This window comes from Thunnus thynnus, chromosome 4 (assembly GCF_963924715.1).
Source record: "Thunnus thynnus chromosome 4, fThuThy2.1, whole genome shotgun sequence".
Taxonomy (NCBI): domain Eukaryota; kingdom Metazoa; phylum Chordata; class Actinopteri; order Scombriformes; family Scombridae; genus Thunnus; species Thunnus thynnus.
The window spans coordinates 9,035,825-9,063,703 of record NC_089520.1 but is presented as its reverse complement, the minus strand read 5'-3'; the positions used below and the strand labels follow the sequence as shown (position 1 = coordinate 9,063,703).

At 39.1% G+C, this 27,879-nt stretch overlaps 2 protein-coding genes across 3 annotated transcripts in view; one reads left to right on the top strand and one right to left on the bottom strand.

The window, feature by feature from the left end:
* On the top strand, nucleotides 1-25,422 carry st3gal8 (ST3 beta-galactoside alpha-2,3-sialyltransferase 8). 2 transcript variants are annotated; one of them, XM_067586466.1, is made up of 9 exons: nucleotides 1-111; nucleotides 16,157-16,555; nucleotides 17,478-17,613; nucleotides 17,701-17,839; nucleotides 18,738-18,931; nucleotides 19,018-19,197; nucleotides 19,710-19,755; nucleotides 20,342-20,461; nucleotides 20,883-25,422. In XM_067586466.1, the coding sequence occupies exons 2-9, from the start codon at nucleotides 16,393-16,395 to the stop codon at nucleotides 21,048-21,050; spliced, it is 1,146 nt and encodes a 381-aa protein (XP_067442567.1). In that variant the 5' UTR covers nucleotides 1-111; nucleotides 16,157-16,392; the 3' UTR covers nucleotides 21,051-25,422. The 2 variants fall into 2 exon arrangements, with proteins under 2 accessions (XP_067442567.1, XP_067442568.1); XM_067586467.1 differs by having other exon boundaries at nucleotides 63-174.
* Nucleotides 25,244-27,879, bottom strand: part of unm_sa1614 (un-named sa1614) — a 28,329-nt gene continuing 25,693 nt past the window's right edge. Inside the window, exon 28 of the mRNA XM_067586464.1 lies at nucleotides 25,244-27,292. Coding sequence (XP_067442565.1) covers nucleotides 27,218-27,292 — 75 coding nt within the window. The 3' untranslated portion in view covers nucleotides 25,244-27,217. The remainder of the gene's footprint in view (nucleotides 27,293-27,879) is intronic.

The following is a 27,879-nucleotide window of genomic DNA, read 5'->3' as shown; positions in this document are numbered from 1 at the left end:
GTGCCCCCTTCGGTGGGCGGGGTCTCGCGGCTCTGCATCATCATGCCCTCTCAGCTCTGCAGCTTCACAAAGAAGAAGAAGAAAAACCATCCGGCCGCTCGCTGCTCTCATGTGAGTCCTCCTCAGTTCGCCGTGAACGGAGCTTTGTGTTGTTTTCAACCGGCTGTTTACCGGGTCAGTGTGTGTGAGTGTGTGTGTGTGTGTGAACCCGGGTACTGCTCCGTGTGTGTGTGTGTGTGTGTGTGTGTTTGTGTGTCTATGCCAGTGTGTGACAGCGCGGTGGGAACTTTTAACTGGAAACTTCGTGCAAGTTTCTACCAAACTTCTCGCCGTTTTCTGCTGATTTTTACTGCGGGGTTTTTTTGGTCTCACTACTTGGTTCACTTTACTTCTTGTTTGTTGGTCGTTGGGTTGTAGTGGGGGGGGGTTTGTGTGTGTGTGCGTGTGCGCGTGTGTGTCTGTAATGAAAAGAAGGAACGCGAGACTGATAAGAAAGAGACAGACAGGTTTAGGGAGGCCGAGGGGGGATATAAACTATCTTCGGACCCTGCCTCTAACTTTCTGAGTAATACATATTCCCGAAAGTGTACATGCGGTGACCTCCTTTGACACTTGATACTGTGTGGAGTACTCTTATGTCATTTCTACAGTCTCTGATTCACAGTTACACTGTTTCTATTTAACTTGTGAACTCTTGTTATAGCTCTCCGTTAGCTGGAAGCCTATCGTTTTCTTACTGTAGGCCTATAAGGTTACTTCATTGTAGCGCACAGTGTGTTGAACACAGTTATCTGTGCAGCTCATCTGCTCTGCCTCTCTGTTGATTTTCATCTACTACACTTTGCCTCAGAAGTACATAATACTTCTATAATACTCCTCAGTCTATCAGTTGTCCTCAGCTGAGTCTGCTTTTTTTTTTTTTTTTTACTGTTTTTGTACCATGACTCTAGTAAGTTGTCTCCAAAGTATTCTTCATACACTTAAAGTAAAGCTGCAACGGTTAAACGATTAGTTGCAACTCATTAAATTAATCGCCAGCAATTTTGATAACCGATTAATCGCTTTGAGCCGTTTAAGAAGAAGAAAATGTCTAAATTCTCTGGTTCCAGCTTCTTAAATGTGAATATTTTCTGGTTTATTTAGTCTTCTATGATCGTAAACTGAATATCTTTGGGTTGTGGACTGTTGGTCGGGACAAAAACAAGACATTTGAAGATCTCCTCTTGGGTGTTGCCAAACAGTGGGGCAATAATAATTAGTTGCAGCTCTATTTTAATCTACTACACATTACTACAGAAGCACACAGTACTTCTATGATACTCTTAAGTTGTCCTCAGTCCTTTTGCTTTTACTGTTTTTGTACTCGACTCTATCATAATACTCCTATAGGCAATATCAGATTGTAAGTTGTTTCCAAAGTATTCTTATAATATTTAAACTAGACCTGCAACAACTAATTGATTGGTTGCAACTCATAAAATGAATCGCCAACAATTTTGATAATCAATCAATTGTTTTTTGAGTAATTTTTTAGGAAACAAATGTCCAAATTCTCTGATTCCAGCTTTTTAAATGTGAATATTTTTTGGTTTCTTTAGTCCTTTATGACAATAAACTAAATATCTTTGGGTTGTGAACTGTTAATCGGGACAGAACAAGACATTTGAGGTTGCATCTTGGGCGTTGGGAACAGTGATAATTTTTCAGAATTTTCTGACATTTAATGGACCAAACAACTAATCAGTAAATTGAGAAAATAATTGACAGATTAACCGATTGATGAAAATAATCGTTAGTTGCAGCCTCATAATTGACTCTATCATAACACTACTATAAGCGATGTTAATTGGTCAGTAAGTAGTTTCCAAAGTATTCTCATAATATTCAAATTGTGTGTGAGTGGAACACAGTTGGCCTGTTTAATGTTAATATATTTCACTTTTGTCTCCTATACCAGAGGTCCCCAACCTTTTTTGCGCCACGGACCAGTTTAATGTCAGACAATATTTTCACGGACCGGCCTTTGAGATGCGGCCGATAAATACAACAAACTAAAATGATACGACTGGCATAAAAACTGTGGTATTTTCTAAACATAATAATAAACCTGAACCCACTGTGTACTTGTATGCAACTTTATTAGCAGCATCCTCGTAACATTGTGCCAACAACATAACATGAGTAACATCCTCTCTGCCCCCCTAACACTCTCTGGTCGCTATGGTAATGTTTAAACATGCCTTCAAAATAAGATACATCACAAAAACAAATATAAAGTGCATGAAAAATACAACTCGACATAACGCTGAATCAGTGGTAGCCCTTAGCTTGTTTCTTTCTGCAACGAGACGGTCCCATCTAGGGGTAAAGGGAGACAATGACAGCCGAAGCGTGTTGCTTATGTCCAGTCTACTCCGTAATTTTGTTTTGGTTGCTGTCACTGCAGAAAACCCTGCTTCACACAGATAGGATGTTGGAAATGGCAACAGGGTTTTCAGCCTGTTGTGGCGATCTCAGGGTATTCTGCCGTGACTTTAATCCATCCAGTCATTTTTCAAAATAAAACATCGTTCAGACTTAGATAATAAATAAAACGGAAATAATGTAAGTTATTTATTCTTTCTGTGCGGCCCGGTACCAAATGACCTACGGACCGGTACCGGTCCGTGGCCCGGGGGTTGAGTACCACTGTCCTGTGCTACTAAAATATTTCTGTGTATAATATATGTGTCTGTTGGGTCTATGGTGACTTTGATGTATTTCCTTGTAATCTCCTATAGTATACAATATTCTTACAGTGTTTGTGTAGAATGACTCATAAAACACACCTGTAGAGCTGCAACGATTGGTCGATTAATTAGTTGATTGACAGAAAATGAATTGCCAACTATTTTGATAATCAAACAATCATCATGAGTCATTTTTTTTAAGAAAAAATTGCCAAAATGTTCTGGTTCCAGCTTCTTAAATGTGAATATTTTCTGTTTTTTTTCGTCCTCTATGATAGTTAACTGAATTTTAGACTGATGGTTAGACAAAAAAATCGACAGATTAATCGATAATGAAAGTCATCGTTAGTTTTTAGTTGCTAGTTTTGATATTTACTGTAATCTCTTATTGTATTACTATGATATTCTTACTGTTTTTATAGAACCGCATATACTCTTTCACTATTTTCACAGTGTATCTGACATTCACAGTTGGGTCTATTTAGACTTTGCTGTACTCTACTATATTATTATCTCTAGTATTACTCCTGTAATGTACAAATATTCATGTGCTAGTAGCCTGTAGTTATCTTATTTAGGGCGTACCTAATTATAATGTCATCTACAGTTTCCTCTTATAACTTAGTGTGGTGTACACATCTGCTATATGCTGACTTCCTTGTTAGTGTTCCCATGATATTTAAGCCAAGTGTTTATGTCCATTTTGACCTTTTACATACTTCACTGTATTGTTTTTTCCTGTTGCATTTCTATAATATTCTCACAGTGCATTTCTAGTGTGTCTGTTGTTCACAGTTGGGTCTGTTTAGACTTTAATGTGCTGTATTATTATGTCTTATAGTATTCCTGTAATTAGGCCTAGCTTAAGTTCCCTGGTAGCCTTTAGTTATCTTATTGTAGGTGTACTTCAGAAAACTCTCTCCTACAGTTTCCTGTGATGCTCACAAGTTCGTGTCCACAGCTGGTCTGTGTTTTCTGTAATGCATTTTACTCATTAAATCTCATTTTTTGCTACAAAAACACTTAAGACACAGTAAGATAAGAATGTATTGATTACCAGATAAAATCCCCAGCAGGGCGATTTAACCATGGACTGTAAAAAATAATGGACGTAGCCACAGTGATGTCACCCATTGGTTTGTGGACTCTAGTTTTGAAGCCTCGAGTTTGGCATTTTGACTGTCGCCATCTTGGATTTTTGGACGAGAGGGTGGAGCTGACCTTAACGCTAGCTGCTAGCTTAGTTAGTGCGGTGCATTTACAGTCTATGGTTAACTGTGATAATGCTAATGCTCATTTTTGCTGGCAAAAAACAGGCTTAAATCCATTAAAACAAAATGTACTTACCAGAAAAACAGAACATCTGACTCCTTAAAGCAGTGGTTCTCAACTTTTTTTGGGCCAGTGCCCCCCTATCCATTATCCAGGTCCCTTACCACCCCCCATCAATTCAAATGTAGGCTAATTGTCTCCCTTGAATTTTAATGTTGATTGTTATTCTGTGTTATATCGTTAATAAAGCATGTCTTGGATGCCAAATAACAGATTTGATTTAACTGGACAGTTTGAATATCATTATCATTAGTTTCCCATGCAGGGAACATAAAAGCCCTGTCAATATAAATTATATTTTTGAGTGTTAAACAACAGTTTAAACAATAAGCAACAGTTGGAAATTTGACAGTCTAACTTTAATTAGGTCTCATTATTGATCGCAAACAGCACCGGTCAGAAAGTGGTAATTTGGTGTCCGTGCCAAACAAGAAGCTTTCTTATTAACTGTTTCAACAGAAAACAAGAGCAGCATTTCAAGGAAAATGTCTGAGGCTTCTGGGAAAAAAGCAGAAGGATATGTATCCTTGTTCAGCGTCATTTTGCTGATATGACGTAATATGATTGGTGTTATTTTATGATGCTACCCAGGTGATTAAATAATCAAACCTGCAGCAGTCAAATAAAATAACCACGTCAAAAGCCCACAGGAGTTTTGGTTGAGGGGCTTGGGGATCCTCCCCCAAGAAAGTTGGACTATTACCATGACAATATTTATTTAAAAACTTTATGGACTGTCTGATCCAACCAATAAAGATTTATACTGTCCGTCAATATTTGACTTCTCATCTGGGTTGAATAAAGAGTTGAGAATGTTTCTGAATCAACAAACCTTAAAAACCTCCAGCTGTGCGTTAAATGTTTGTTCCTCTTCTGGTTGGTTTCCTGGTTGAAGCTTCTGATTAATTTCACTTTCACTAATGAGCTTGATTCAGATTATTTTCAGCATCTAAAGGTAACAAACAGTTTTCACCACGTTTGTGTCTGCGGGTGTTAAAATCATCTGTTAACAGCCGAGATGGTCGTTACAGTGATGAGTTATGTTGTTTTGTTGACTGCATTGGTGGAATGAACGAAACACTAGAAGAAAGAAATAAGAGTATTTATCAATGCTCTAGCTAAGTTTACAGGAATTCAACAAACTTTAATACACTTCACAAACTGAGAGACGAGGAGAGGACAGAGAAGCTAGCGTGACCATAAATGACAGCAAAACGCAGTTGAGACTCAGCATAGTTTCCCCTTGTGTCTACACAGGAGGCGTTCAGGTACAGTGTTGAGCGTGGGTCACCTGCATTTTCGAAGCACTCAGAGCCCAAATTTGTGCGTAGTTACAAGCATAAAACTGAGGGAAAAAAAACTTGACAGAGCTGTGAAATAACATAGAAAAACCCTAAAGTCTAACAATGAAATTTGTGAAAATGTGCATTCGAATGTAGGACTAAACTGGCATTAAAAACAGACACACACAAACCCCCCCCCCCCCCCCCCCCCCCCCCCCCCCCAAGAACACCTCAACACCCCCTCCTTTCAAAAATATTGAATGCCCTATTGGGGGCAGTACCACCCCTGTTGAGAAGCGATATCTTCGAGGGTGTTTTAGCGCAACCAAACACTGAACAATACTTTTTAGGCGACCAAAATGTTACAGTTAACTTTCATGAACTGAAACTGAAATAGTGATGGCTAAGGCTACGCCTGTATTCTGTGAATCAGCTACGCCACAGTTATGTTGCTGCCGTGCTGTTTTGCTTTATGGTGAACCTTTTTATGGTTAGACGGAGTATGACATGCAACAGGCGTCTGTGGCTTGACTCAAACTGTGGATGTTGCAACTATGTGCAATGCAGCTTAACCATATAGCCTGTATAGCCTATAGTCTTAACCAGTGTGGGGTACAAGGGTACACCATGTCCTGTAGTATTGTTATGTAGACATGTTCATTATGTTTCTGGTCCTCTGTGATCTCTTATCTCTAAGTTTTAGTGTTTAATGTTTGATGTGGTGTATAACTGTGTCCCTGATATGTAGGTTGATCTGACAGTTGCAACAGGAAACTCAAAATACATAACATAATTAGAGACAGAGAGACTGACAGAGAGAGACACAGGCTGTGTGGTCTGTGAGTCAAAGTCTCCTCCTCTGTATTTGGACAGATGTAATCATAGAGGCCTGATTCTAAAACTGAGCTACAGAAACTGATTGTTATGGACCGAACTGTCTGTCTCAAGTCAGTTTTATTTCTACAACTCAGTCTCAGAGGCCTTGAGAGTCTGTCCAACGTATGACACCTTTTCTCTTTAGAGCCTCAAGCCATTGGAAGGAAAAACTCCCCAAAAAAAAACCCCAGAGCAGAAACACAGAACATTTCAGGATGAGCAACAGGGCGGATAGATGTGAAATAGTTGTTGCACAGAACAGACAGCTGGACTAAGGTGGAGAACTACTGATGACATTGTTAAGTAAATAAAGTTCAAACCTGTAATATTAAGTTGATATAAAGTTTCAAAGAGTTTCAGGAGGAGTGTAAATGTCTGTCAGTCTGTGAGTCAGTCTCACAGCAGGAAATGAGTGAGTGTAACTTTTTCCTCTGGTCCACTTAAACCTTTCGGAGCTGCGCTTGAAACTCCAACTCAACACTTTTTCCATCTTGTTTCTTTTCAGTGGCACATAACAATGTCCTGTCTGCTGGCATTATGGATACTAAAACATTCACGTAGTGCTGGATATTAAACCTGAATGTTACCTGAACATGAGCAGAGACTTTTGCTCCTAGGGTTTAGGGTACACCAAGAACAATTCAGGTCCATAGATCATTACATAATCGGTCAGTTATACAAATACAAGGTGATAGAAATTTGTCAATCATCAGAGATTTGGACATATTTGTACTGAGGTATCTCTCCCTCTGTTTGTATTGGACCACTGCAAAAGTCATACACACATCTACACAAAATATGTAATTTCTTGGTGACTGCAGGGCTGATTGATTGCCGAGCTAATTGCTAACATGCTAGCAATAATCAGTCACACTAGCTCTCCTCTTTCTATTTACTGCCCCCTGCTATTTTGTTGTCAGGATTGTACATCATTTTATTCAATAACAAGTTACTGAAAGGGAATAAAAACCTCTTGATAGCAAAATTCACACAATTTATTAGAGCTGCAACGCTCAGTCGATCACCAGAAAATGAATCGGCTACAATTTTGGTAAGCGATTTATCGCTATTGAAGTCAAGTTAAGTCAGGTTTTTGACTGTTGGTTGAACAAAAACAAGACATTTGATGTCATCATGCAGCACATGACGAAATTCTGAAATTTTAATAAATTCTGACACAAAACCAATCATCGTAAAAATAATCAGCAGATAATCACCAATGAAAATAATCGTTAGTTGCATTCCTACGATTAATTCATCGTATGAGACGTATTTGTAGCATCAACTCCCGTCTGTAAACCATGTCTCTGTTGTGGCTCTATTACAGGTCAGACACTGTCAAGATGATTTGATCTCAGTCATGGCATGAATACTTGTGTCAAACCTCACTAAAGTTGAACTGGATGCAGGTGTGAACAGGCCTAGAAATTTTATTTAAAGGTATAGATTACATACAGTATAATGTTTGTTTCAGCATGTTTCTGGTTCTTCAGTATCTACGGGACATTATATTATTGGTTAAAGCTGAACACAAGTAGTTAGAAAGTGAAATCTTTGACATGCACCACATAAGTGTTATTCAGGTTTACAGCAGGGACGTGGCCTCCTGCCTGTACACCTTCAGCTACAACCCAGATTCGTCTTTATGCACAACACATAAGGTAAACAACCCCAACTGGTTCTGTGATCCAGTGTACCAAACACTTTAACACTCAGCTTGAAACTCTTGAACTTCTTCATATATATGCGGTTATACTTTTCTTGACACAGTCATCATTTCTCCTTTTTTCATGTGAAAGAGTTTGTTTTATTTTTTTTTTTTTATCTCTGCGGTTCTTGATTAAAGCATACTTTCAGTTTGTCATTGTGAGTATCTGTATACAATGTCCTATGTTGCTTCCCTTTTTTCTGTAACATAGAGCACTGATGCTTGATGGTGTGAGAATCTGTCTCTGTTGTTTTCACAGCTCATCGCACCTCTATCACACGTTCCCTTCGCTGTGTTTAACCCGTCAACATCAGGGCCCGTATTTATCAAGTGTCTCAGGATCCTGTGAAAGTTATATATAAAGTTTTTTGTATGTATGTTAATCGTGAATCATGCACAGACTTTCAGCAGAAAGACAACTCACAGAAGAGAGGGAGGGGAGTTCCTTTTCTCAGCACAGATGTGTTTCACATGTTTCTTTTCTTATTCAACCACATTTCAATAATAATATTTTGACACCTTACTTTGAAAAATATAAGTGTTTTTTTTCATTAAACAAAAGTTAAATGTTGTCTAAACACAAGCAGCTGTACAAGAACTTTCTGACTTAAATCAGGAACTAATGATCTGATCAATGAATAAAGGTACACTGTGTGATTTCAGAGAAAAGTTGACAATTGTGAGAGAAACATGGTCAAAAAAGCTTTGGTCGTCACTCTAAAAGAGCGGTGATATTAGAGTCTGATCGTGCCCTCACGTCTGTAGATGGTCAATCTGTGAAATCAGAACGAACCGTACAATAAGGTTCGGTCTTCTCTGCGTGAGAACCGACACCCTCCGTGGCGTGGTTATTTTCTCGTTCTCCACATAGCAGCGGGTTTCCATTCTAGTGTCAACAAAGAGGTCATATGTCGCAGATAGAGAGAGTGAGAGAGAGAGAGAAAGAGAGGAAGGAGTGCTGTCACATGGTTTTCTCAGCACAGGAAACCATGTGACCTTTAACCCTGTCACCCCCATCCCCCACACCCCAAAATAACACACAGACACCGACTGAGCTGACAGGCAGTAACGCTCCACTGTCCTCTAAACTCTCCTTTTCTCTTCCCTCGTTCAGACTGACAGTGTTGTGGGTTAAATACTTGTTGGATCTCAGTTTGAATGTGCCACCATGTGTGTAGCATTCTTCCTCACTGTAAAGTTTTCTTTTAATTATATCTTCAATGTCCGTCAACATAGAAACACAGGAGACTCCTCCTGGATGACATGATGATGTTTTAGGTTTATGTTCTTACCAAGTGGCAACACCCACAGCTTGAGGCTGAAACAAAATGAGGAAGTACCTTAAAGTGCCATGCCACCGACAGCTAGATGCTGGCTCAGATAGAGTCTGATTCAAAAAGCCTCAACTTATACGATTCTGATACTAAGTCAGTTAGTTATGCGGCCAAACTGTGGAGCAAAATGCCAGAAGAGCTGAGACTAGAAACAGGGCTGAGCATTTTTAAGGCTAAACTCTTTTTTTTAAGTTGTTTTTGACTCATTTTTTTGCTGCCTACATACTTATGTTTCCATGTTTTATGGTTTCTAGCTGTTCTCTCTGTGCATTTTGATCTGCTTGTTCTCACTTGTCTTGTTTTTCTGTATTTCTGTAGAGCACTTTGGGTTGCCTTGGGCAGGATAAGGTGTTAACTTCAACTTCAACTTCAACTTCACTTTATTTAAAGTGCACATCACCCAGAGGGTCTCTGCACACTTTACAAGTCAATAAAACAGAAAAAAGAGGCACACGATAATACATGTAAAAGTTCACACATATATACCGGTAGTAATGTTAATATTACAACACAAAGGTTTAGCTTATTGATTTTAAAACAGAGATCATACAACTCTAACAGGGTTGGAATAGCTTCACATTAAGGCAGAAGACAATCAGTGATTCAGGTTACATAAATAAATATGCCTTGCCTCTAATAAGTGTGTTGGTGGTCATTTTGGAAATTATTGCTTTGTTAATAAGATTTGAGGATTTATGCTTTGATGTCTGCCGTGTGGGCGTTCATTGACAGCTGTGATTGACAGTTGGCTCTGGGACTCGCACTGAGTCAGACTATTGTTACAATAATTTGGTAAGTTTAATGTTACTTGCTCAAGGTTTGAGCTGCTACACCCTCCCGAACCCACTGAAACCTGCAAACATCACTACCTGGCTAGTTCCATGTTTACATGTGATGTCGGACATGTGAGCCGCCGTGTGCAGGCGATCCCGACTAAACTCCAATTCCAGTGTCTGAATACTCTTGAAAAATTAAAAGTTCATTGCTCTTTGAAAGGATGTACTCGCAATATTATTCTATTATCATTATGTCAGTGGCATAAAATGACAATAACATCATTTATTGCAATTATTTCTGGGACAGTATATTGTCCAATAAAAAAACGGGGATGGTAGAAAATGTGTTTAGGACGAAGTGAGATCTTCCCCGGGACTAGAGGAATTTTAATGTAATTTTTAATTTATTTGTTTTAAACTATCTCTTAGCAGATCAAACTGAACCTAGCACTGACTACAACAGAGTGTGTCTTCTCATGATGTTACTATAGTTACTATCACTGGCTGGCTCCTCAGCGCGAGACCTGAAATGTTCCCGCAGTCCGTCTTATCTCCTCAGTCACAAACAGCTCGCTGGCAGGACCTCGCAAATATGTCGCACTGGTTAAACAAAACACAGCGCTACCCTGGCTGTGTGAGTATTTTAGCTAAAGCATACATTTAGATGATTTCAATATATTATTATGGTCTTTTTTTTATAATCTAAGTTTTAAACACTTATCAAACACAGCTTGTGGATGGACAGTAGTGATGTGCGCCATTGTGCAGATTGCAGTTATATCCAGGGGCACTGCGGTTAATCCGCAGATCGGATACTAAAAGATATACAGACACCAATAACAATTATTTCTACAATTATACAATCCTGGAGAAATTAGTGCACTCAGCATGCTGTAATCTTTCCAGACCACATGGGTTATCAGGAGAAGAAACTTTAGCAGGAAGCATACATAGTACGTAAATATGAAACTATTGCAAAGGCATAGTTCACCATGGAAACGTTTGCAATTACTGAAAGCAGCATCTCTAATCTTCAAAGTAAATCGTTAAAGAAAACACTCATACATCAACAGGGGCGATTTGGGGGCCCAGGCAAACTCCGTCTTGCTTTACAAAGTAAAGAAACAATAGTTTGATATTTGGACAGTTTACATTCACTTCGGGACAGTTTGTTCTTTGGGACGGTGGTGAAAGAAGTTAGTCTGGAGTCCTGTTATCATGACAGGCCGAGCTGGAACCAAAGCATTTTTTTCTCAAAAAATTGCTTAAACAATTATTCAGTTAACAAAGTTGATTAATTTTCTGTTGATTGACTAATCGATACAGCTCTATCCTTAAAATTTTCAGCTTTCATTCAATGAATGAATACATGAATATCTATCAGATTGCTTAAGATACAGCATGTGAACAAATAGGAATGTCCTTTTATATCCAAATAAAGCATTAAGTACCATTTACTTTAAAGTGACCTACATGGTGTCTGAATGACAAAAAGGAATGAACATAACAGCTTGACTGAAATGAGGGAGGAACTCAAGAAAAAATAAATGACTGAGCTCAAGAAAATATGAGACTGTCACTGCAGGAAGTCTGCATGCCTCAAATAACTTCTTGTACACTACTTATTAGTGTATGAACAGTTGTGGGCTTTATTCCTTGAATTAATTTTTAACTAGGGTATTGATCCATGGGTCCCTACTTTCTGTGTGGTCTTTCAGTTCCAGACCAAATATCTCCCTGATCATTATGTTCTGAGCTGCTTCTGTGTTGAAGCCCTTTGTACCGGGACAAGTTTGCACAGTTAAAATGGCACACAGTCAAGCTCTGTGCTAACATGCTAATACAGACGCTAATCCAGGCGCTAAGCTTTCTGTCAAGGGCTTTTCCTTTTTTTCCTCTGAGTGCTGGCCCGTCCTGCCTGTGGAGAAAACAGATAAGTTTGATAAATATGTATGAGAGTGTTGATGTGTAAATCAGTAAGTGTCCTGACTTGTCTCCTCTGTTCCTGCTCTCCAAAATTATAGTTACTATGGTTGCGGAACAGTGGTAATAATAGCAGTCATGTTTCTGATATGCACTGCACAAATGCAATAAAAATAAAGTTAAAAAAGATAATAGCAGTGATACTACAGGCAGTTACAGTGGTATTAAGCCTTTGTTATGTAGGAAATCTGTTACATTCTTTTAATTATTCAGACAGAGGTGTCTGTTAGTAAATGTTACTGTAGTTCTGTCTTCATTCAGACGTGATGGACCAATACAGAAAGAGTCACAATGCTCGGTCAGTTTCCCTTTTTCTGACTGATCTGACTTGAGGAGAATCATTTTGTTCAGTTCATTTCAAAGATTCATAGTCATAGTGTTGGTGCACTTTTTCTCAAAGATAAGTGAATGCACCACCGTTCAATGCACCTCAGTTAGCCACTAAGCAGTAGGCAAGCAAAAAACTGTTTAGCCAACTTTAGGTGAGATACTGTAGGTTTTTAAAGGGGGCATATGTTGCTTTTTGTGATTTTCTGTTATTTTCATACTGTTATGATGTTAGATGTCTTATGTTAAACATGGTCAAAGTTCCAAAACTTGAGGTGAACATATGTAAAATTGCTTCCTAAAAGTCAAAAGCCAGGGCTTCAACCTGCTCTCAACACTGTTTGCAAAATTACCTCTACCTCCTCCTCATGATGACGTCAGATTGTTCACACATGCCCACAAACAGCCGTCCGTTCCGTAGCCTTTGTTGCTAAGGTTGTTGCTAAGGTTGTTCACGTTGTCCACTCGCATAATTTGAATTAGATTCGGGCTTGAACATGTACGCGGGATATATTTGAGTTTGTGCAAGTTTCCATTTCAGAACAGAGTGCGCTCATCGGGAAGATGGCCTTAAAGGGACAGGAGCTAAAACGGCCTGTTTCAACCAGAGGCTGAACTGAGGGGCTGCGTAAAGAGCTAGTATAAGATAAACAAGGAGTTTTTTTGAACTGTAAATCATGCAGAGATATTCCAGTAGAGCCCCAGAATATATATAGACTGTAAATGTGCATTTTATTTACCCTTTACATCACACCAAAAAAGGTGAAGATAAATATGGACATCAGAATATAACATTACTAGTCACTTTTGCTTACCAAATTATTGGAAAAGAAATCAAGGTCCTTTGTAGTTTATTAAACTGATTTTATTTTATTAAGCTAAGCCCTGCACACCTTAGTTACTGTCAAGCTCTCTCACACAGGACATATGCAGTTTATGGTGATAACGGTGGCAGATTTTCAATGAAACCTTTTAGTAATTTTCAAAGCAATAGGTCCTTGATTTCAGCTGGAAGTAAACAAAAGCAGCTTCTCATTTCTGGCTGATTTGCATCAATGAAAACTGTTTCTGGCCGATTTTTATCAGCTGTAGCTACTAGCAGACTAAGTCAGCTAATGCTCCACAAGTTGGTAAATTCAGAGTATATCTCTTACTTCAACATGACTGACAGACCTGCCATGCCTAGTTACGTTTGCTAAGCTATGATTAGACAGTTACTGTTGAGGGCTTGGCAAACAGGCAGTGATAAATTTGTCACAGTCATCTTAATTAGACTGAAAAAGACGTGTATTTAAAGAACCGGTGTAGTGAACCTTGTGCTTCTTTAGCCTTTATTTTAATGTGACACATTCAGCAAGAAGTGTTACTGGTCCAAACTTGTCGTTTGGTCTTTCATGTTAATGTGACACATTCAGCTCGTGTTAAAGAAGTGTTAAAGAAATGTTGCAATGTTACCAACATGTGAAATTGCCATCTCATTTATGTGATGAGTTGCATTTCTGATAAGAGATTCAGTGGTGCTAACAAAAGGAGAAGTAATACTATTAGCACTTTATGTGTTTGTGTGTTGAACCAATAAACCAACAAACATTATGAAATGAACTGTTTTAGCTATCAGTTACCCAAGAGAGTAGTGAAGAAACACACGTTAACATGTAATACACACACGTTGTAATGATTGCTTGAACTATCAATGCCCATCAAGGGACTGGTGTTGGAAATTCGGCTAAATACACGTGTCCGATACATTGGACACTGCTTCCGCAACTGTCAGCGTTCTCTGCACTTGTCCCTTACAAATAAGCTAACAAATAAATAAAAAAAAACATATAGGTCAGCTGATTCAGAGAGAGGGATGAGAGCGAGAGACAGTGAAGCAGACAGGAGGAGAGCGAGAGCTGAAACAGGAGAAGCTGAACCGAATCCAGATCTGATTGGTATTCAGAGACCGAATCTGTCTGCAGGGAGGCATTCCTGCTCGGAGGAAGGAAGTGGAGAGGTTTTATATCTCTCTTCCTGTTTTTTAAAGGTAGAAGACAGTGTTTGTTTATGCCATTAACGGCAAAGACGATGTCATTAACACCAACATGTGACTCTTGTTTTAACGTTGGGGGCTCTTGTTGATTGTGTTGAATATTATTGTGGCGTTGTTGTTCATGTTTGGTCATTTCCTGGTTCTGATTGAAGGAAGCATGAAGAGAATCTGTGGTGCTCATTTATATGTGGTTGTTGTGGTGAACTCTGTTTGTTATTCACAATTGAGTTATTAAAAATATTTTTTTATGGAGAATCGGGTTGTTATTAATAGCTCTGTAGTTATAATTTGTATTGTTGTTTGCGATTGTTTTTAATTTAGTTTGTTGCCAATACTTACACTTATATCATGATAGATAATTACTTGATTGTATTCTTAAATATAATATATTTGTTATGCATAGTTTTTGTGTTATACACAATAGATTTGTTGTCAATAGTTAGTTATATTGTCATAGTTTGTTGGAGATGCTGTGTTTGTTATTGTTTACTTTGTTACTATAATTAGTCTATTATTGATAGTTTTATTGTTATCAATAAGTAGTTTGTCATAGATATTTTTTATATTCTTGTGAATGAGTACTTTGTTACTGACAGTTTGTTATATTGTTATTGATAATAAGTTTGCCAAAGATATTTTTATCTGCTGGAGATAATGTGTTTGTTATGGATAAGTAGTTTGTTATTGATAGTTCTATTCGTTATCAATAATCAGTTTGTTGGAGATAATTTGTTTGTTATACAAAATTAATGTGTTCGTAACAGGTAATCACTTTGTAAAATTATTTTTTTATGAAAAGCTCATCTGTTACTGGAAATGTATACGTTGTGTTGTAATAGATCATTTGTTCATTGGAGAGGGTTAAAATGAATAATTAGTTTGTTAAACATAATTAGTGTGTTTGTACTGTTTTTCACGAAAAAATCATTTTTATTGAAATTGTATGTGTTAGCTTGTTGGAGATCATTTGTTTGTCAGGGGAAATAAGTTTTTTTTTACACTGTTATGGATATTTCGCTTCCTTTTGATTGTTATATTGTTATCAATGATTAGTATTTTATTGATAATTATTTTGTTGAAGATAATTTGATTTGTTTTTCATTGGGGAGTTGTTATCAATAGTTTCACTCGTAGTGTTATAGATAATAAGTTTGTTAGGGATAGTTTGTTATAGATCATTTGTCTGATGTATTTTTAAACATACTGAGTTTGTTATCCATAAACTGTACACATTACATTCTTATTAATAATTAGTCAGTTATATTGTTATGGATACTGGTTTGTTATAGGTAATAATTTTGTCATAGATAAATAGTGTGTTATGAATAATAGATTCTTTCTCTCAGTGCAGGATTACTGAATTATCTGGAAGTAAAACCCGGAACATTCCCAATCTGCAAACACAGCTTGAAGTTTAAGAGTTATAGCACTAAATAAAATCAGTTCAGTTATCCAGCTAACTTCATTAAACCTATTTTTGAACATGGTGTCTGCATTGGATGATCTAATACTGCTACAGTCCAACAACACTCTGAGCAGGCAGCCAGTCACCAAGTATGGGTTCAGAGTTTCCATTCATGTGTCCAAATGTATGGAGTGAAGTTAGCGCCAAAAGTCTGCAGCTGCAATTGGATATTTGTAGGAGTATTGCAGGCACACAAGTATAATTCTGTATGTGTTGTTATGTGAAGAAGTATTAGATTTGAGCAGTTATGACATAAAAAGTATATTTTTGATGATACTGATGTCATTGTGTGTCTCTGTTTGACCCAGATGTGACCACAGAGCCTGTCTTCACCAATAGGAAAGCAGCAGTTGTGCGCTCAACAGGGAGTTAGCTCACCCACACTCAGGCCTCATGGAGATGAAACAAAGCGGACAGATGACAGAACAGAGGAAAATGTCCAGATGACACACTCCAACTATGCTGACATAGGTTTTAACAGTTGATTGACCGCTCAACACCACATCTCCCCTCCTGCCGCCACCCGCCCGTCATCCATCCAGCCATGTTGTTCAGAAGGAAGCTGTGCGTTGTCCTGGTGATCGCCACCGTCCTCTTCCTCATGCTCGCCAGTCAGAGCATCCAGAGGAAACATTTCCTACCTCTGTCATTAGTTCCATCCATCAGCCGGGCCACGACCTCCAGAGAAGACAGCAGAACGGAAACAGGTGAGGAGTTTTGAGCAATAAAATTTGGTTCACAGCATGTGGACTTAAATGTAAATCTAGTCCATGTAGTATGTAGATAGTCCATACTGTGTTGCTAAAATCAGTTTCTAAATTTGTTATAATTAGGCTCATTTCACAAACTCCCAGCAGCTATTGCATTGTGCTACTGTAAACAAAATAGTAGTAGAAATAATACTACTATAGTAGAAGTGGTAGAGTGGTGGTAGTAGTAGTAATGGTGATAGCAACTATAGCAGGAATTGCATTCGCACCAGAAGCAGCAGTAATGGACGGTGTGGCAGTAGGTGCAGTTATAGTAGTATTAGCAGTAGCAGCAGTATTGTTAGAGGTAGCAGTGCTAATTGTAGTAATATTGACAGCTGCTTTAGTATTAGCAGTATAACACTAGTACTGGCAGTGGTAGAAGTGGTCGTTGCAGTAGTAGCAGTTACATTAAGCAGCATTAAGCAAATAACAGTAGCAATAGCATTAGCTATAACAATCAGTGTAGAGGTGTGTCATATATCATATTGTTCATGATGATAGCGGTATAAATCTTGATGCGATATAAAGGTGTCGTATCAGAATATTTATGGTATTAATTAGGGTAGAAGTAGCAGTAGCAGTGTTGTGATTGTATCCTATAAGATGATAACAGTTTTAGCAGCAGTAGTTGTATAACAGTCATAGAAGTAGTAGTAGCAGATGTACTAGCAGTAGAGTTAGCAATTGCAGTAGTATCAGCACTAGTAGCAGTGCTAACAGTGCTAGTAGCAGTAGTAGTATTAAATAGTAGTAGTAGTAGTATCAGGGTGGCATTAGCAGTAGTTGTGTTGGCGATTGTATCATAGAGATAATAAACGTGTTAGTAGAGTTCCCATGATGCAGTGTTCTCTTACTCTCGGTCTGTTTGTTTTTGCAGTGGTTGAACCCACGTCATCTACTGCTGACTGGACCCCTGAGCAGTACCCTGACCCCCCCCAGACCCCTGCTCCTCCCAGCAACACCAAGCCTGAGGCTAAGGAGAAGCTCCAAGAGAACACCCGGGATGACACAAGGTAACATACAAGAGGTCGCGGACTCTGTGTATCCCATGATTCCCTGTTCTTTCCCTGTCTAAACCCTTCTGTGTCGTCCTCTTTCAGGCACTGCGGTTGTTCTGAGTCCTGTATATCAGACCTGAGGGGGTCAGACTGGTTCAGGGAACGCTACGATCCCAAACAGCAGCCCATCCTCCGAGACACCGACAACAACTTCGATCCAGAGGCCCTCAAATGGTGGCTGGTAAGGACAAAAAGTTGGAAAAGTGCAGTTTTTAATAATGTTACTGTTGTCGTTCCTAATAGAGAGGGTATGAAAATACACAAATGTATGATATTAGTCTGAGGTTTGACAATCATCCTAATAAGTTAAACAAGACCACTATCACAAGGTCCACTTAAATATTAGTGAAGGTCTATTAGTACAGTCTGTCTGTATGACACACTACCTGCTACTGTGCAAGCTAAAGTTTACCCTTCAAAAAAAAAAGTCATTCTTTGAACTAAATTAATTCAGTTAATTAAACAATGTGCAATCATAGAGCTGTTACATTTTTAAAAAGATCGTTAACACGTTTTTCAGGTTTTCTTATTTTGCCATCTTTAGTTACAGACCCGTAGTGAGAGCAATAAAGTGTGACTCCCCATACAGAAAATATTTGCAGGCTATACACTGGAAGTGTCCTGTCAGCAGAGAAAAGCCTTGCTATTGATTTGATGTGTCAACACTGACAATTAGCAAATCAGCTGAATCAAATAACAAATATTTGGAGATAAATGTCGGAACCCTTTTCCTGCATTTATAGATTACGTTCTGCTGCAGAAACCATTAGTAGATTAAGGGGTGGGGGGGGGGGGGGTGACTGCTGCTAACATCATCAGTCTGATCCACATTGCATATACTCTGTGTCTGTGTGCAAGCTAGAAAAAGCACAAAAGAGCTGTATGCTGTAGTTACACTGTAACTGTGAAAAGAAAATGCATAAACAACATAGCACGTACAACAAAGTAAGAATGAAAAATTATTTTGAAGCTGTTGGAAACTGTATATTTTCATTTTAGATGAAGTTAGACCAGCAGATACAAATACAAATATAGAAAGCTGCATTAAATAATAACATGATATGTTCCACTCGCTACAGGGTCTTCAGCGGTCCGGAGACGACCAGACTCTAGAGGAAGTGATGTCAGACATGTTCCAGGTCATTTCCTCACCCACTGTGGATTTCAGGCCCCTCACCTCTCGTTGCCGCAGTTGCGCAGTGGTCGGTAACTCTGGCAACCTGCAACGGTCAGGAAACGGCAAGTTGATAGACTCCCACGGCTCTGTGATAAGGTATGTCTGTAATCACACACAAACACATACAGAGATATACAAACACGCTTATCTCACCCTCTCCCACATCTTCCTCCCACTCCCAGGATGAACAAGGCGGTGACTCGAGGATTTGAGAAAGATGTCGGGAATCGGACAACACATCATTTCATGTACCCTGAGAGTGCAGTGGACATTGATCGTGGCGTCAGTCTCGTCCTGCTGCCGTTCAAACTGAGAGACCTGGAGTGGGTGACCAGCGCACTTTCCACCGGCGAGGTCAAAATGTACGAAACAACAACACAAATATACTTACAATCTAGCAAATATAAAGAGAAATGTATTCAAAATCCAAGAAACATATAAACATATATTCAAAATCTAACAAATGCATATAAAAATATATACAGTAAATAAATACAGCAGAGCATACATCATACCTCAGAGCTTTAAATGTAACATATGTACAGTAAAAATAATAAGTATAAGAATAATGTAGATAAACAGACTTAAAATGACTGAGTCTGTTAACCTGCACGGTATATTTATGGTCGTATACACAGATAATATACATGATTATATACAATACTCAGTATGTGTACAATATTCCTAAATATAAACATATGTACATAGAATAAATATTTAAATCAGATAGGACAAAATGTGAATTTGTATGTTATATGTACCTGTATAATGAATACATCAAAATGCAAATAGATGCAGAGAAACATAAAATAATATACAATACATGAAGTGTATTATTATTATATTTACTGTGTGTGTTTGTATGTGTGTCCAGGACCTACATGAGGGTTAAAGACAGAGTGAAGGCTGATAAAGACAAGGTAAAATAAATGCACCATCATGCTCTCTTCACATCACACTGTTTATAGCCTCAGCTTGTATTGCCTCTGGACAACATGTCTTTTGTTTTGACTTCTCACAGCTTCAGACTTTACAGTCCCAGTTTTAATATATTTGCATCGACTCATTTAAAGATGTCATGACGTTTCCACAAATTTGACTAACTCATGATAAATTGCTTTATTTGTTAGATTTGTTTCAAACATGTTTCCCTTCACACACAAGGAGATAAAAACTTGCAATATTCCTCAGATGACCCACAGATTTCTAAAAAGACCAGTTCATTTAAGTGCACATTTTTCCCACACAGTTTAACACATAGTTTTGTCTTAGATAAGCCGTTTCTAGATAATTTATTTGAACTTACAAAAACAAATGTTGTGGGTGTTTATCAAGTGTTCATAAAAACACTAACGGTAAAATATGTGAGAACTGTCAGAGAGCCAATAAACTAAAAAATGTTATCATGGTAACACTGTGTGTGTGTGTGTGTGTGTGTGTGTGTGTGTGTGTGTGTGTGTGTGTGTGTGTGTGTGTGTGTGTGTGTGTGTGTGTGTGTGTGTGTAGGTTTTGGTGGTGAACCCTGTGTTTTTTAAGTACGCTCATGATCATTGGACCGAGCGTCATGGTCGCTACCCGTCCACCGGCATGCTGGCCATCATCTTCGCTCTCCACACCTGCGACCAGGTAGGAAGGAGAGGGGCAAAGTCTGTCAACTTAATCTGTCATTCAAACTTCAAAAGTTCAAATCATTTACTGCAATAATCCATCTGAGAGCAAAGACTGTTGAGAAAATTCATCCTGTTGATAAACTCAGACATTTAAAGAACCAAATTTACGTTCTTCTTTTATTTCTTTGATTATTTTTGACAAAACATCCTTAAATGCATCACTGGGGAGTTTTCCAAACACTGTCGGCTATTAAATGTATCATCACACCATGAGAAAGTCAGAATTCATCATCATCATCATCATCATCAGAAGTTGTAATGTGTTAGAGCTACACACATACACAATACTGTATGTTTACTGACATACTTGGTTACGTGGTGTGTCACAGTACACTGTGTAGCAGTATGTCATGTTATAAAGTCCTGTCTGTGTTCAGGTCTCGGTGTTCGGTTACGGCGCTGACAAGCAGGGTAACTGGCATCACTACTGGGAGGAGAATCGCTATGCTGGAGCCTTCAGGAAGACCGGCGTCCACAGCGCCGACTTTGAAACACAGGTCATCCACCAGCTCGCCAAGCAGGGAAAGATCAGCCTGCACCTGTGATCTACAGACCTGCTGACTGACCTACAGACTGACCCTCTGACCTACAGACTGACCCACAGACGTGCTGACTGACCTACAGACTGACCCACAGACGTGCTGACTGACCCACAGACGTGCTGACTGACCCACAGACGTGCTGACTGACCTCCAGACCTGGGGCCAGTTTCATCAGCTGGACATAAAAAAGTCAGATGTAAGCCCTACACCTACATGAATATGTTAGTATGCAAACAAAACAGTGCCATAACTAATAAAAAAAACAAGACAAGACAAGAAAGGCACTGTTGGCTATGCAAATGTGCAGCACAGCTGCTGCTCACATGATGGTGCATGCCCTCCCTGGCTCCATACTGATTTCACTGTGCAAGCAGTGGAATCTAAAAAAAAAGTCATTAATATGCCTCTATGCAGTAGCTATGCATCATCCCTTAACACTACTCTCTGATAAACTATACCAGTTTAAGTGTAGGATAAAATAAACAGGGGGTGTACCTGTTTCATATTCAACCTAAACATAAGCCACACACACCTGTGCTTGAGCACTTCTATGCAGCGCTCAACGATTGACCATGAGTGCACATAGTTGTACTGCCTTTCCTGCTCCGTCCGGAGTACCACGACAGGTGTCATCAGCCACTATTTTAAAGGGTACCCAGTGTCTCCAAGAATTATCACACACCTACAGACCTGTTGACTGACCTACAGACTGACCTACAGACCTCTTGACTGGTGTTTTCACACACCTACAGACCTGTAGACGGACCTGCTGACTGACTTACAGATGATCCACTACTTAATTGTCTAGACCAAGAATCAGCTAAATCTCCAGCTGTGTCTGGCTGATTGCAGCTGAGTGTCACCACACCCAGCTGTCCTCTGGCACTGAAGAACCCGATCTGAGCCAGCTCTGGACTGGGGGTGGCTCCTCTGGCACTGAAGAACCCGATCTGAGCCGGCTCTGGACTATGTGTGGCTCAGACCTGTGTACTTCTTGCACAATCATCACGTCTGCCTTGAGTCAGACATCCTGTTGTGCTAGATTGAGGCCAGTGTTGGGCCAAGACATTTGTAGATACCTGGACTTCCTGTGGATGGAGCCTTTGTGAGTGGGAGGAGCTAAACCTGATACCTCTACCTGGTGGGAGGGGCTCGGGTATCCTTCCTTTGCCGACTCCTGCTGGAGTTCCAGGTCAACTTAAACAACTACAGACTGTTTTTCGGGACCCTCCACTGTTGGGACAGACAGACCGTCCTGCCGTCTGCGACTGCGAGGATCAACCACAGCAAGCTTTGCTCTGAGTGGGAAACAACCACAGACTTTTTATATCTTTTTATTGGATTTTTATAGATATTATACAGGGATAACCTCTTTTTTTTTTAATCAAAGCACTTTGCCCTGAAGAAGAAATGGTGGCCATGTTATTGCTTCTCTTTCTCCTTCCAACCTTGATTTTTTTTTTTTTGTATTTTATATCATTTTTAATCCATCCATTTATTTTAACTGAATCTTAACCGTCCTGATCTAGAGGATATTTCTGTCCAGACACACTAGAACTGGAAACAGCAAGACAAAGTTTTCTGTCACGTTCTCATTTTTTTGGACTGTACGCCAATGACATTTTGTGTCTCGACTTCCTGTCTCGACTATATATGGAGTTGGAGGCAGTGAATGGGAGGATTGTTTGTTGTTTAAGCTTCTTCATGTGTTCCATGATGATTCAACAGTCTGCAGGCTGTCAGCTGATATTACTGAATGTCCAAAATAGGAATATTTCATTAGTGTTTGATATATTTTAAAAGGAATCGTTCTACATTTAGTGTTAAGTAATCTTGTTTCTTAAACACTGTTTCCCAGCTCCAGTGGCTGACAAAGATCATAGTAAGTCAAAGAATGAAGCTGCAGGCTGTTGAACTTCATGGACAGACGTGACGTCATTCTTCCGAGTCACAGCTCAGCTGATGGGAGTGACAAAGACGAGGAGACGGTGAATACCCTTTAACTAAAGATTTATTCAGTAAAACTCAACATGGACAAATAATCAGTAACATCACCAGTGTGTGTGGTGCACGGATGAGTGGAAGATGTAGTGCAATGTACATTCAAAAAAAAATAAGTCCAACCAAAAATAACCAACCATATGAATGAAGAGCGACTGACCAGTCCAGCAGGTAGCAGGGGAGTCAGTCAGATGACTGCTGGACTTCCTGTTAAAGGGAGACGACAGCGTGCTGAAGGCTGTCACACCTGTACTGTGAATGTACACAAACTGTTGCTGATTGTCAATCACCGTTGTCTGAATGTTTGTGGCTTTGTTTACACTGGGAGGAGTTTCAGGACATTTTCACACTGAGTTTGTTTGAGTCTGAAATTGAGTACTATCGTCCGTCTCAGAACACTGATATAGTCGATTTCAACTGCGTGTTTGTGTATACGTGATGCTTACCCCACAAATCTTCCTCCAATAGGTTGTGTGCATCTTATTTATTAACGCCATGCATCAATAAGATGCAGCTAAGCTCATGACCAATGAAGGCAGTTTATCAGGAAGTGAAATAAGGTCAGCAGCTTGTACAGTCTGTGCAGCTGTAAATTTAGGGCTGCAAGTCGACAGTCAGGACGTACCATCATTGAAATGGGCAGATGGCCAAACTGAAGTTGTTCTTAAACTTTGCAGCCGTGCATATGCAGAAAGTATCATTTTAAAACGGTCACTTTTTTGTTTTTATTGTGGAAATCAACAATTTTCTTTCTTTTTTTAACAGAATTACTGAAACTGGAATCTCTCACAAAAGATTTTTAGAAATTTAACTTGTGCACTGAAAATAAAGCAAGGTAATCTGATGTTAACCAGTGATAATTTTGCCCTGATCTGTCCCCTAGTGAATATATTTTGTAATCTTCCTTTCATATCTTTTGTTTTCTTGCCACAAAGTGTACTTGAGGTTTCAAGCAGGAGTACAAATTGTTTTTTGACTGACTACCACATTCATGTCGACTTAGGTACAGGACTGGGAAAAGTGTTTATTTCCACATTTTTGGTGATCCGTTTCCAGATGCAGAACCAACTCGCCAGTGTGAAATCGTTCTGAAACTGATGCTCAGTAAAGATCTCAGTCTGCTTCAAACAAACGCACAACGTGTGGTCCGACCACGTCTAAAGTCAAAGTGTTTTCTTCCTGTTCTTAATGTCCACACTGGAAGGTGGTGTGAAAAGCCTTCTGTCATAACCTCTGGGCTTGCATCACACTACTTCTCTCCTACAACTCTGTCTTTGTCGTTTCAACGCCAGGAGCTGCACAAACGGGGGGATAATGCTGCACAGTTTCAGACGGTCTCGCCCCAAAGACATTCATGTTGTTTTACTCAGCTGCTCATACAAAAAGTGACAATAGTTGTGTGAAGAATGAAAAGAGAGCTTAAGAGAGAAGTTAAAACCCAGCTTACAATCATATAACTACCACACACCCAGCCAATCATTGTGTGAAGTGGATATGCTGGTTGGTTTCTGAAAGTTACAAAAATTTAGATGCAGCTTTGGTAAAGGGAGATTTTTAGATGGTGTTAGAACTTTGTTTGAATTATACTGAGGCCTTATAAATAATCATAAATGCTGAATCTTTGTCCTGAGGCTGTTGCTCTGTCGTTAGCTCTGCTGCTCTTCAGAGTTCAGTTTGAGTTTAAACCTACTTGTATGGAACAAGTCACATGATCTCTTAAAACTCGACTGCAAAGTCATCAAAAACCGTAGTTTAATATGAAACATCTGCTGCTTGTTTTTGAAGATTTTGTTCACCGCTAAGATTTAACACTTTGTTGGATTCTCCAGGAAAAAGTCCTGCTGGTAACAGGGAAATTATCTACTTTACGAGTTAACGAGGAGCGCCTGAATGAGCCATAAACCCGAATTCAGCCACTAAATGACAGAGCAGCAGCCTTTCAGAGTCTTTAGCTGGACTTCACATTTGGATGTGAGGTTTTGCGAGTTTGCAGACTAAGCTGTAGTAAACACATTTACTCCCTCACTCTTAAAACCAGTTTGTTGTGAGTACAAATCCAAAAAATTGTAAATGGATGGTGTGATCTGTAGATTTAGAGCAGAGCGATGTCCACTGACCAAACCGTACTGTATGTGTGATGTATGTTCAGTTATCATAGCTTTAATTCAGCTCATCATGTTAAAACTGTGACTCTGTTCGATGAGAGGAAAAAAAAAAAAAAAAGTCAGTTTCACTTAACAAACAACCTGCTGATCATCAGTTCATTCATAGATACCAAACAGACAGGAGCACTGTGATATTTCAATGGAAACCACAGAAAACAACATAAACCCACCACTGTCACTTTGAATGAAATAAAAAATATGAAACATAATTGAATTGTGTTTTTTTTGTTTTTTTGTTTCTTTTTTAATCAAAGAACTCTGGAGGTAAAGGTTCACACAATCAAACCCAGATGAGAAAAGTTCTGAGAAATTTGATGTCTATTCTATCTTTTTTTTATGGCAGTGTATTGCTCCCACTATGACAAAGAAAATCATCTCAGTTTCTAGTTATAACAAGATATTTTTCATGGTGTAATGACATTTTTCTCTTTATTACTACATGCAAAATTATTCTCTTTTAAGCGTGAAGTTTTTCTTGTTATAACCACATCACATTATCTTGTTTTCTCATGATTACAAATTACACAAAACCAACCTATCTCATTAAAACAAACTTTTCTCATCACAACAAAAGTCGGTATGTTGTTATAACAAGAAATGTTTTTGTTGTTATGAGAAGATAAAATATTATAACACATTTCTTGTTGAAACTGAATAATTTGGTGTGTAGTAATAACATGAAAGTATGTCTTGTTATAATGTGAAAAGGATCTTATCTGATATTTAATGAGAAACAACACATTTATATTTGTAATAGTGGCAGCAATACGTTTCCCTACTTACTCACCAAGGCGTTGTGATATCTTGTGACATTGAAGGCAGCTGGAAACATGTGCTGTGTCCCATTTCAGGCTCCGCCTCCTCTGAAGTCCACATATACAGACCAAATCCATCATGACGGCTCAACAAGGCAGCGTTCTGTCAGAAAAACTGATTATACCTGAATTTAGAGCAGACAACTGGTTATTTATCCTTTGGTCTCTGGTATCCCACAATCCTTTGTGCCTCAGGCCACTTGTTGGGCCCGGTGAATCCAAGGAGGCAAAGCCTGAAATGGGGCAGAGGTGGCTCTTGTGGTGGCATTGCCACACAATCAATAACATTAAATACATAAAAATAAATTAATTAGAATTGGAAAAAAAAAAGTCGTTCATATGAACTTCAAAATTAAATGTCCAGAGGATTGTTTTATTTTTAAGTGACCTGCTGTAATCTGTGTGCTTTATAAAATATTACTTTAGTTTTAAATAAATAAATAAATTAAAGTATTGTCAAGATCAGCTTTGAATCATTGCTGATCAGTCTGTGCGAGGCCGCCTCCACGGCAACATTATCACACGATCCGATCCACATGGAGATCGAGGCTGTGCCCAAAATTACTTCCTTGTTGACTCAGTCGCTCGTCACTGAGCTCATATAGTTGAGCAGTGAATCAAGATTTCATACTAATAAACATCATATTCCGTCATCGCTGACAGCTGTAGAGTTTAACAGCAGTAATCTGGCATCCATAAACTGTGATGCATTGCATTGTGTGATTGTTGGCAACCAGTAGTGTACGTGTCATGGGTATGATGCTACACTACCGTGGGATTTTTTGGGGTTAGTGCATAAATATCACATTCAAATAAACTGCAGTGAATGGGGAGTGATTTCGGACACAGCTTAGTCTGGTCTAGATTCTTCCTCAAAAAGGTCATCTGTAATGTTTCCATGGTAACAGAAGGCATAAGAAACGCCAGTTGCTATGACAACATGGCTGACAGCAGGAACAGTGGCTGGACCGTGATCATGTGAACTCACAGGATGCTGGAGTCCAGTCCTGGGAACTGGAGTAGGTCCAGATCTGAAAGTCTGACCTGGTCCATCGCAGATATGGGGTTCTGTTCCTGCTGCTCAGTACTGATCCGGTTTGGTTCTCCTGAGCTCCAGGTTCTGGTTCTCCATGCTCTGATATGGACTTGATCCATGCTGGTCCAGGGTTTGCCTGGATCCAGGTTTATGTCAGTCTGAGAGCAGCTGCACAAAGGAAGACGGAAACAAACCTCTCTGGTCCGGTTCGTCCTCTATGTAACCATGCTGCACACACACACACACACACACACACACACACACACACACACACACACATTAATTTAAGTTTATATGTTTACTGTACATTTAGAAACTTGAACAGAGGTCACCATTGTTCATTTTAGTCACATTTTGGCCATCTGATTATTGTTAGTTCAAGTCAACTAAAAATACTTTTTTCTCAGTGTTATTTTTGTTCATTTTTATTGGCCCCTCTAGACTCCACCATTGTAGTCCAGACCAAAATATCTCAACAACCATTGAACAGACTGCCATGAAATTTTGTGCAGATGTTCATTCAGGATTAAAGGACCAGTGTGTAGAATTAGTGGCATTTAGCAGTGAGGTTAGAGATTGCAACCAACTGAGTACCCCCTCCCTCTTCCAAGTGAGAACCTACAGTGGCTGTGAACTCGTGAAAAACATGAAAGGCCCTCTCTGGAGCCAGTGTTTGTCTGTTCTGGGCTACTAATGGTGGGCTCCATGGAAGAGGATCCCCTCCCTATGTAGATATAAAGGGCTCATTCTAAGGTAACAAAAACAGTTCTTATTTTCAGGTGATTATACACTAATTAAAACATATTTTTGAATAT

What these genes read in the sequence shown, in the direction of transcription:
- st3gal8 (XM_067586466.1), top strand. Translation starts at nt 16,393, where the DNA reads ATGTTGTTCAGAAGGAAGCTGTGCGTTGTCCTGGTGATCGCCACCGTC. An exon ending in AGACAGCAGAACGGAAACAG is followed by an intron (nt 16,556 to 17,477) that starts GTGAGGAGTTTT and finishes TTGTTTTTGCAG; the next exon opens with TGGTTGAACCCACGTCATCT. An exon ending in CTCTCCACACCTGCGACCAG is followed by an intron (nt 20,462 to 20,882) that starts GTAGGAAGGAGA and finishes GTCTGTGTTCAG; the next exon opens with GTCTCGGTGTTCGGTTACGG.